At 40.3% G+C, this 10,471-nt stretch overlaps 2 protein-coding genes across 2 annotated transcripts; both read right to left on the reverse strand.

The window, feature by feature from the left end:
- Positions 1–337: 337 nt before the first annotated feature.
- Positions 338–3,267, reverse strand: dsn1 (DSN1 component of MIS12 kinetochore complex). The gene is made up of 11 exons (XM_008329624.3): positions 3,105–3,267; positions 2,925–2,961; positions 2,518–2,797; positions 2,350–2,423; positions 1,982–2,054; positions 1,798–1,882; positions 1,634–1,690; positions 1,482–1,553; positions 1,231–1,378; positions 906–993; positions 338–810 (listed from the first exon to the last, which is right to left on the reverse strand). Exons 1-11 carry the CDS (start codon positions 3,134–3,136, stop codon positions 728–730), a joined length of 1,029 nt encoding a protein of 342 aa, XP_008327846.1. The 5' UTR covers positions 3,137–3,267; the 3' UTR covers positions 338–727.
- Positions 3,268–4,296: 1,029 nt separating this feature from the next.
- Positions 4,297–10,471, reverse strand: LOC103392873 (tripartite motif-containing protein 16). Its single transcript, XM_008329626.3, has 5 exons — positions 9,949–10,471; positions 6,042–6,068; positions 5,800–5,862; positions 5,438–5,577; positions 4,297–5,073 (listed from the first exon to the last, which is right to left on the reverse strand). Exons 1-5 carry the CDS (start codon positions 9,968–9,970, stop codon positions 4,669–4,671), a joined length of 657 nt encoding a protein of 218 aa, XP_008327848.1. The 5' UTR covers positions 9,971–10,471; the 3' UTR covers positions 4,297–4,668.

Raw genomic sequence — 10,471 nt, forward strand, 5'->3', positions numbered from 1 at the left:
CAGGGGACACAGATGAAGCGAAAGAGATGCAGCACCAGAAGAGGGTAAATGTGAACGAGCATGGTTCTAGACAGCAAGCAAACTCCATAGTATAATCCTAATGTCCCTCAATAAGAGCTTTGTTAAACCCATTAATTGAATATTTCCCTGTCTGTGCTAAGAAAAGCATGCTACTTAACTTAAATTATGTTTTTTGTAAAAATTGTCTAGTCTTTACATAATTAATTGAGAGTGTACTGTCCCATTACTTCATGCACACCAGTTCATTTTGAAAGAGTTTTCAAATCATAATTATTTTTAGTTTATTATTTTCACAATTGAAGACGGATAAAAGAAATGTGATGAATGATTTTATTTAAGTTCAGTTTCTCATTAGCTATTTTGTAACATTTAGTTATTTTCAAGACAAAAAAAGGTGCTTACGTCAACTTTTAAATAATAAAGAGTAACCCAGTCAATAAGCGGTTCACCCAATGTTTATGCAGCTAACTACCCCCACCTGCTGGTAAAGTACATGTACTACTCACTGTTGCCACAATGACAGTCTCGAAGCTGTCTTGGTTTGTAAAATGAAACACAAGCTAACCTAAAATTTATATTTAAATGAAAAGAAAAAAAAATCGAGCTAAGATTGTTGTTTAAAACCACAAAAGCAATACAACACATATACATCATATACAAATATTGTTGGGAGATCTTTTCCCCCAATATAAAGCTTCTGCAGTAATTATAAAGTTGCGAAGGAGGAAGGTACTAACATCAGGTTCTTCAAGGAATCAGGTGAAAGGTCCTGAAGTCCTGCCTCTGCCACTGTAAAATAAAATCTGGATTAAACGTTGAACTGAATGAACAAAAAAAAAAGTACTTGGATAATTTCAAACAGGATAATTTCAATTAATTATTACCCAATCGACGGCTGGTCTCTTTCACCAACAACTCCGACTGTTTCTTGACTGAGAGAAGTTCTCTAACTATCTTACACTGAGTGTCCATCTACAGATAAAAAGAGAAACAAGTAGAACAGACCATTAGACAACTAATTCAAGTTAACTTGTTATAATTAGGTCTTAGGCCCGAGCAATCCAGTAGTAGTCTCTATACCAGCGGTAAATTGATATACAATCAATTTAAAGTCCAGCATACAGTATTGGTTGTATTTTCCATTAAGTGCAGATTTTAAAAATATGAATGGTGGAAAGTGATTACACAAAAACTACATCTCCAACGCACAATCAATGCTACAGTGTGAAGCTTAGGCTCTTGTCTGCGGAGGAGATTGTAGTAATCCGGTTTGCTCTGAATGAACAAATGCTGTGAAGACTGGGTCACACATGTAGAGTCCAGGAATATGCCCCCCTCTTGGCCCTCCTCCACTTTTCTGAAACAAAAAGACAAGACTGAGTAAAAATCCACACCCAAACAGGAAAGGTTATGCACATGAAACAACAGTGCTTCAAATTTTCTTCTCTTCATACGCACACCTTTTCAGTTCCTCTGCTTTACATCGGTGTTTATTCAGTAGAGACTCCCATGTTACACTTTCTGCCTGAAGCCTACAACATATCACAACTTTAATAGGTCATAACACATATTTTTAGAGGTGAAAAAAACTATCAATTTACAACCAGTATACCTGTTGATTGCTTTCTGGATTTTTTCTGTGGCTTTCTGCACAGCTGGTTCGCAAGAACTGAAAACAATAGACATTAATGCAGTGTAACATATGGAGCTGCAGCCCAACCAACACATGTAATTAAATACATATTGCAAATTAATTAAACAAAAAGGCACAAATACATCGTTTCAGTAGAGGACTGGTGGCTCTGTGCTTCACTGCGAATGCTTTTGGCCAGATAACTCCACTCTTTCTCCATATGTTTGACTTAATCATATAAGGAAGGAAATATATTACATGATAAATATTAAAATTTCTGCAGACCTTTTTTAATTTTCTTGAACTACAAGATCCAACTTTTCTCACCTTGTTTTTGGAAACACTCAAGAGAAGTGTTTGACACACGCTGGAGAGAATTTTGAGCTCTGTCAAGTGCCAACTGAAATCAAAGCAGTAAGATTAGGATTAAGAAATCCTTTATTTGTCCCACAATAAGGAAATTTACAGTGTTGACAGTAGCAGAATACTGTACAAGGTATAAGAAGAAGAAGAAAGTGAATTATTTGTCATTATGACACAGCACACACAATGAAATATGACCTCTGTTTTTTACCCATCACCAAAGTGAACAGTGGGCAGCTTTTAAGCACCCAGGGAGCAGTGTGTGGGGACAGCGCCATGCACATTCAATATATCCAACCTTATCACACATTTTCCTACCTATGAACACTTACCCTCATGGAAGCCTCCATTAACTTTTCCAGCCTTTCCTGCTCTGACAAGGACGCACTTATGCTCCTGCATAAAACTGTACAAGCAAGTAAAACAGCATAACTATTCAAAGCCATGAAATACTGCATGCTATGTATACACAATGGCAACATAAATATAATTTTTTTTACCCCGATAGGGATTGGGAAGTGCAGGTAAAGAACGTCTGGTTAGAGTGGCCCTCCTCCAGGATTTCCCCAGTGCTGCAGGGTGGTCAGGAACACTTGGACCGTCAGTATTCTCCATGTTAATCAGCTGTTTCTCTGTATCTGCGTCTGTATTGGCTTCCTCCGTATCTGGTGTCTGTGCACTGGACAACGGGGGCTCCAAACGGAGTGACTTGGGTGGCGTACCTGTGCCGACGCTGGCAGTCGAGCTTGTGGAGCATCTTTTAGATGCCACTGTGTTGACCTTCGTAGTCAGAGATTTAAAAAAAAGTAGTTACAGGAGTTACTATGCGAACTAGAAGCAGTTGTTGCTTGAGTTACATATTTCGGTACTGTGGGGGTTAGCTTTAATTATAATACAGAGCTCTTACTTCATTTTGATTCACTTCATTTGCAACACCCTGGGAGCTGCAGGAAATACATTAAAAAAACCTTAACGTTACATTAAAGGTAGAAAACACCACGATTTTATCGCTATGCTGAGGTAAACAACAGAAAATAGTGATACGACAAAGAAAAATACTGTCTGTTTAACTAAAATTGATACAAACCATCCGTTCGCTTCCAAACGTATTTCTTCCATTTTGACTTTTCAACTACTTCGCTTAGGAGTGTATTACAAAAAACAGAAGAACGGACGTCAAACATGGCCGCTGCTCAGCCGTAACAATTCGCATTGCGCGCCCATCAGAGAACCCAACCCATCTACTGAGCAAAGCATTATGGGAAATATAGTTCTCATATCGCTACAAAACGGAAATTAGAAGAGCGAAAAGTGTACTGAGACCGTTAGTGCAATTTACCTTCGCATATGCGTCTCTACAGCTAACGTTAACTCTTTTCAGAAGTTAAAATAATTCGTAGTTAGTTTTTCGTCTTAAATAATGAACATAGAGCTGTTGTGGTAAATAAGAAATTAGCCTTTGACAGTTGTTTGGCCTGGGCTGATGCATCTTTTTGAAAATATGAAATGAACTTGCAAATACTGCTTTCCTGTCCATCACTCAGATCAAGTACAACAGAGTTTTCCGTCATGAATTGCTGCCACGATACATGCTACGTTCCATAACTGGCTCTTCTCAGGGGACACCAAAAATGTTTTGACAGTGGAACTGTGTGATTGGAGGGTGAAAATAAAATGCCTTTATATAGGGTGCCCTATTAAGAATGTTTAAAAAAACCCTATTAAGGGTTTTTCTTGGAAGTTGTTTCTCAGCCGATGTGAGGGTCTATAAGGGCAGGGGGTGTTTACCATAGTTTTTAATATTTAACTGTTTGAACCACTGTAAAGCACATTGAGTTTGCTTTGTTACGGTGTCGTCCTTGCAAATGTTATTCATAGAGCACCGAGAAATTGGACCTTGACCAGAGTGACTTGACCAGAGTACTTTTGCCAACGAATGACTGACTTGACTTGACATGATTATTAATAAACACAGTCTAAGTGGACGGTGTTGATACCTTGCTACAGTCGTCCTATTGAAGTGATTGAATGAATGAGAAAAAGACTGTGTGGTGGAGGGTGTGAAAAAGTGAACCGAGTGAAAAGAAACTGTTCACATCTGCTATTTCGAAAAAAAAGGTCTGTTCAGTATTCGTTTCAAATAAAGGAGCAAAACTAAGAAACCCTTAGAGTTATTGTGTGTGAATGTAATGCCCTGAAACCCCTCTAGAGGGCGCCAGTCCTCTATAGTTCGTTCATTAGAAGACTCCTGTAGCTGAAACAAAACTGTGACATCAGTGTAATTCCGCAATACTATTTATTGAACACAGTCAGCGCTTAAAAAAAAAGGGCTCCAAAGCAAAATGCATGCGTGCATGCAAAGCATTGTGTGCAGTGAAAACAACTTTGCCTATTGGCTAAAGAAAAACAAATCATAGACTCAAATTACATTAAATAATGCATACTTAGATAACATAGGAAATATGTTTTGTTCATGCTCTACAGAAAACAAACGCAATCTTCAGAAGGCATGGCATACCTGGGTTCTGCCCTACTACTCTGACACTTGTTCCCCAAACATCACTAACTTATCCTTTCCCTCCTTATATCTACTTAAATAAACACTACGTGATACCCCACAGCCCTCTCCTCACAGGCTGAGCTCCATTATGTCACTGATCCTTTTTCCTGAGAAAGGCAAAGGAATTTGTGCCAATCCAGAACCCGGGATATATCTTCTCCTGGATCTCTACCTTGAACTTATGAATCAATCGCACTTCCTTTTCGGCCTCGCCCTCTACTACAAGGAACTTGATGATGCCGGCAGGCTGGTCGATGTACAGTCCCATGGTGTTGGTCAGGGGAAGGTGGACATCCACATTCTCGCCGTTGTGCCAGACCTGGTAGCAGGACCCAGACCAGCCAACACCCCAGGAGCCATTGTTCTCCCCTAGGCCACAGGCACCCTCCTGGCCCCTACGCGGTGCGCTCTCACAGACCATCCCGAGAACAACCCAGCCGTCATATTCCACCTCCCAGTAGCCACGAAGACCCTTCAGGTTCTCCTTACACAGGACCTAAAAAAGGTTGTTTTTTGCCAGAGTTAAATGAAGTTATTTTTTAAAATTAATTACAAATTCAAAATGTGTAGATGTGATATTCAACTTATATCGCATTTTATAGTTTAAAATAATAATAAAAAATTATTATTATTATTACATGTATTTTTCTTTTGACAAATGTTACAATTTAAACCACAAAATTTAGAAATCAGAATTATAGGAAAGAAGAATGTTGACTAGTTGACAAACTAATTGCAGGATTGTGCTACATATACAGTATATATATATATAATTTGTCTAGCTAACTGACTATCTATATAACTGATTTAAAAAGTCAGTACAATCAGTATTTATCAGCCCCCTCTGTAGCCAGACCTACCTGAGGTGCGTGTTCATATCTCTCAGGTCTGTTAGGATATGGACAGCTTGCATCAGACGTACGTGCCACTTTAGCCCCGCCCTCTGAAATCCACAGCAGCTTCTGTGCAGTTTTATCATCCAGGGAGATGTCAAACCAGTCTGAGAGAAAGGAGAGATAACAATCAACTCAGGGCATGGTGATCAATATACCTTATAATATAATTATGATATAATTCAGTAGAGTATTCATTACAATTCTTTTTTTTTTATTAGAAAGATGTGTTGAAAGGCATGAAAGTCTCTTCTATCTCTTTATTTCTATCAATTTCATAACTCGTGATTTTGGGCTTTCTCCCCCAAAAATATGAAAAAAAAACTTACATTTCATGAAATCGGCCCTGGTGATTGGTTCAGGGACATTGGGCTCATATGGAGGCAGCTTTTCTGAAGTGACAGACGGCGAAGAAAAACAAGGGAATTTCAGACAAGTGCAATAAAACTGTATCATAAGTGGGTGATTACATTTACATGACAACATCTATCTTGTTTAATGAACTGATCTCATTACATTTGGATGATTTATGAATACATTCCAGCAGCGATTTATTAGTGTTGCTCTTTACCTTCTGCCACAGCACTGTTTTTTCTCCCTGAAACAGAGAGAGATTGCGTTATTCTACCACATGTACAGCAGCTGTGAACAAATAGATACAGGGTGTTTTTATGGGATCTCCTTAGGGATTCCTCTCACAATACAGGTGTATAAAAATGAATTGCACAGTGTCATTCAGCATGGCACCAATAAGTCAACTGAAAACCCTCTCCTTTTTTTCTATGTGAGGCTTTCTCTTCATCAGAGTGTCTGTCAGGCAGCTATTCATCCTGCAAATCACCTGCTGCTCTCCACATGGGATAGATCACAGCAGAGAATGTGTGTAGTGGGGGCTAAGCACAGATTCATGAAGTTTCTTCACTGCTCTGGGTCTAGGTTTCCACATGAGGAATCCGGAGGCCCAAGCGTACGTTTGTTAGGCACACGCATCATGGCCACGGATGGACCGCAGCAGGAGTCTCATTCTAAGAATATACTTTTGCATGTTGCTGTTACTTCACACCGCCAAGGGCGCGTTTGTCGTGTCGTGGGATGGTGTGTAATCTGCTGTCCGTTTGTTCCTCCTCCAGTTTGTGAGTCATCGTGTGTCTCCTGACATTCTGAGGAAACTGGACGAGGACGGTCAGGTTGTCATCTATCATCGCTCCTGCGTAGGTCATGCAGGCTCGTGTTACCGCCTCTCATCTTTCGCACAGACAACTAAGATGATTTCCCATCATTCTTACCCACCAGGTGGGCAATTACGTCGTCACTTTAGCTTCATTAATGGGTTATGGTCGCCAAAATTAAACTTCATTTCTCGTCGTTTTATGTTTTTGTGTCATTCGACTTTCGTTACCTCATGGGCTCATGGTGCAATAATATTTTGTAGGATTAAAAACAATCTTTTGGGTCATAATGGGAGAGATAATTAGTTACAGTACATATTATTTCACCACCTGTTTTGGAGTGTCTTGTTTCAGCCTCACATTCAACACAATAAACCGATTTCTGTAGAACATTAGTTTTTCTTTCTCTAATAATTGGTTTGAAATAATGACATACATGTCAAGATGTGTGTTTGATGAATGTATATATTAACATAATAAATTAACATTTAAAATGTATTCATAGATTGAAAATTGAATATATATATTTTGAAAAGCAAAAGGTGACACATTTTGTCCGGTAATTACTAAATATATTTACCTACCACCCAAAGTGTTGGGTGTGTGTTCGGTGACACTAATTAAAACCTTACTCTGTTATCCTTGAATTTGCATCCTCATGCCTGAGGTGGAGTCAGGCGGGTGCAGCCTGTCGTTCCTGAGCCTGGGGAAATATAACCCATCCAGCCAGCATGACTCTCAGCAGGAGAGGACGCCGGTGGCACGGAAAGACGGGAGGATAAATGGGAGCGGGGTATAACTTCTGCAAACATCAGAGGCTGCTGTGGGGGAGGTATTGCTTTCTGTGAAACGTGTTATCCTTACGTTCTTGTGAATATTGAGAAGAGGTGTGGTGTTTTCGCTGAGTGAGCAGGCTAACTTTTGAATAGTGGGCCGCTGACGCAACAACCCTTTTTGGTACCACCTTTGAACATGTATAGACTTATGGTTAGTACTGTTGCAAATCAAACCCTTTCAGTGAATACAAACGACTGGTGCTAACTCATTACGAACATAACATGTGGTAACTGCAGGCAGGCGATATTGTGGGATGTCTGTAGTGTTTATGGGACAAGAAACAGTTGACAGAAAATGTGGTTTTATCAACAAGCCTATGGTACAGCAGCAGCTTGTTGGCTCCATAACACTGCATGGCAAATAGAGCGTGATCAGAAGAGGAAATATTTGGCACAAGGAGAGAAGAGGGACAGAGCGAAGATCAAGCATTTGTCACTGTAAACCACAAGGTTAAATAAAAAAGAAAGCAGATGACAGATCATTTCACTTGTTCCTGTAATCTGCCTCTGATTAAAGTAACACAGCAGGTGAGCTGGCAGATGGATAAAAGAAAAGTCACATGGTACAATGCATAACCGGGGTGGCCGGGCTTTAGGAGGAATTAAAAAGATGAGATTAGAAGGTAGAGAAATTCTATACTATGTATAAATTCAGATATTTGTGGCATCTGCCAAACCTTGGTAACCTATGATATGATGATCATCTTGGCCACGATTCAGATGATACAGGGGGGAAGACTGGGGTGAAGCGTTCCATCACCCCAGCTGCCCTTTGGAGTTTAAATCCGTTTGGATGCTTATCCACACTCCACAGCGGGATAAACAAGAAAGTCCCACAGAGGCCGAACTGATACTCAAAAAGATTGATGTGTTGACATTAAAGTGATAGAGAGATGAGAGACGGGCGGTCGTGGGAGGTCAATACTGAAGTGTGAGGTATAAAGATATTTAAGCACATGACCATTAAAGGCATTTTGTAAACCAATTGATTGACATTAGTATAACTATAAAAGGATGAAATGTCCTTACTTAGGAAAAGGTGTTGAATTTTGATATGACAACACACCCAGCTACAAGCCTTATCCACCCAAAACATGTCGCAAGTATTGAAGAGCTCAGCAGAAAAAAGGTCATCGTCGCTGGATCTCTACATGCTCGATGAAGTCCTGAGGCAGATATCTGCCCACTTTCCAGATTCACCTCTCAGTGGGATATCGCCACTTTATCTGAGCAGATCAGTTTCAAAATGCCCCACTGAGGCAGCAAGACCAAAATGTAGTTAGATGAGGGGGTGGACAGCAGGGAGGGGGGAATGAGGGAGATGAGTGAAGGTGGCGCGGACCTAGGCTTATCACTGTGGTCTCTGTCAAGTGTGAAAGCTCTCTGGGACTGTCATTACACTTGTGATAGGGAGATGGGGGAGAGATAAAAACAAGTGATGGCAGAGGTTTGATGAAAGAGTAGTTCTGGAGGGATGGAAGAATTCAGAAGCGATTATTGGCTGCCAAAAAACTTTGTGATGTTGACATATGGAATAATAAGTGAAAAATATTCACCAAAGGATTTAGCTAATTTAGTCAAAGCCTTTTATATTTGATACCTTACACGGAAGACTGACTTATATTTTAGATTGCAAACGGCTGTGCCTGATTTTACAGTCTATTACCCAACCACCCCCATGGACCAATTACTACATTTGAGGTGAGGAGTTATTAAAATGAACAAGAGTGAAACACAGAGAATGACTACATTGACAGTGCCTAAAAGACATCAACGAGGCAACGGGCACCACTTTGAGACAGACGGTTGACAGGCAGAAAAACAGGAAAGAAATGTGAGCACTGAAACTGCAGATGAGGCTTTGACATCGAGGAGGATTTTGTAAGTGACGCCACAAGTGCAGGAGAAACCGTAACCTCTCACAGAGGGAGGCTCTTTGGTGCGTTTTGTAGACATGATTAATGGTCCACAGAAAGCTGGCAGATTCCAAGGTGAGGATGGATATTTGGCTGCGTGCTGACTTTCAGGGTTGGTCAGCATGAGGTTTAATAACACGTAATAAACAACATAAGGAACACATAATAAATGGGTAATAAAAAGTGACAGGTGATAAATGATGTACCACCTCAGTCGTGACACATACTGATACTAAACTAACAGTATCGTTCCACAGTATTCTCTCACTAAGGCGGAATTATTCCCGACTACTGTGGGTAAGATGTTAGAGTTAGAGACATTTTGATGCTACTGAGCGTACGGAAAAATAATTTAACACCAATTTCAAATTAATTACATTTACTTTGATTTAAAAATAAACACATTTTCACCATGAAGCAACAGTAAAACTATGAAAAATTTGTGACTGATTTATTTCCCATTAATAAGTGCACAGATTAATTAAAGACAATGCTTCTGGCCCATTTGCCACACAGGGTATTTTCCCACAGGATCTCAGGTGAGGATGCTTCCCTACCTGCTTTGTTGGGCACAGGCATGACTTCTTGGGTGGTTGCGGTGCTGTTCAGTTAAAAAAAGTGGAGGTCTTGTGGTAGCAGTGCACCAGGGTCTCTGGAGGCTCTCTTATTAACTTCAAATAGTGTGGGGTGGGGGACATGGGGGTGCGTCAAATGAGCAGGGAGGAGTGAATGTGCATAAGTTTTGGTTGGATGTAACGGCTGCCCACAGAGAGTGCTGTCACGTGGAACTTCAGATCCTTTCCAGGGATCAGATGGAGGTAGACAAGCGAACACCCTCTATTCCCCGAGTATTCATGCTCATTTACATGCACATGGACCCTGCATGTGTGTAAGGCCTACACCCTACACGTCACAAACACATTCATATCAACTTTTAGAAGCTGCTGTAATGCAAACACCGCTGTCAGAAAGAGTTGCTTCACTTCTTAAAAATACAATTCAGATCAAACATGAACAGTGAAGACCACTTGGTTCCATTTGGCAAACGTGAAGTGATGCTTTTAACAAACTCGAAACAAG

This window comes from Cynoglossus semilaevis, chromosome 17, assembly GCF_000523025.1.
Source record: "Cynoglossus semilaevis isolate Cse_v1.0 chromosome 17, Cse_v1.0, whole genome shotgun sequence".
Lineage (NCBI taxonomy): Eukaryota > Metazoa > Chordata > Actinopteri > Pleuronectiformes > Cynoglossidae > Cynoglossus > Cynoglossus semilaevis.

What these genes read in the sequence shown, in the direction of transcription:
- LOC103392873 (XM_008329626.3), bottom strand. Translation starts at nt 9,970, where the DNA reads ATGCCTGTGCCCAACAAAGCAG. An exon ending in AAACAGTGCTGTGGCAGAAG is followed by an intron (nt 5,863 to 6,041) that starts GTAAAGAGCAAC and finishes CTGTCACTTCAG; the next exon opens with AAAAGCTGCCTCCATATGAG. An exon ending in GATATGAACACGCACCTCAG is followed by an intron (nt 5,074 to 5,437) that starts GTAGGTCTGGCT and finishes AACCTTTTTTAG; the next exon opens with GTCCTGTGTAAGGAGAACCT.
- dsn1 (XM_008329624.3), bottom strand. Translation starts at nt 3,136, where the DNA reads ATGGAAGAAATACGTTTGGAAGCGAACGGATG. An exon ending in AAAGCAGAGGAACTGAAAAG is followed by an intron (nt 1,379 to 1,481) that starts GTGTGCGTATGA and finishes TTTTTGTTTCAG; the next exon opens with AAAAGTGGAGGAGGGCCAAG. An exon ending in TTCACACTGTAGCATTGATT is followed by an intron (nt 994 to 1,230) that starts GTGCGTTGGAGA and finishes TTTTATCTGTAG; the next exon opens with ATGGACACTCAGTGTAAGAT.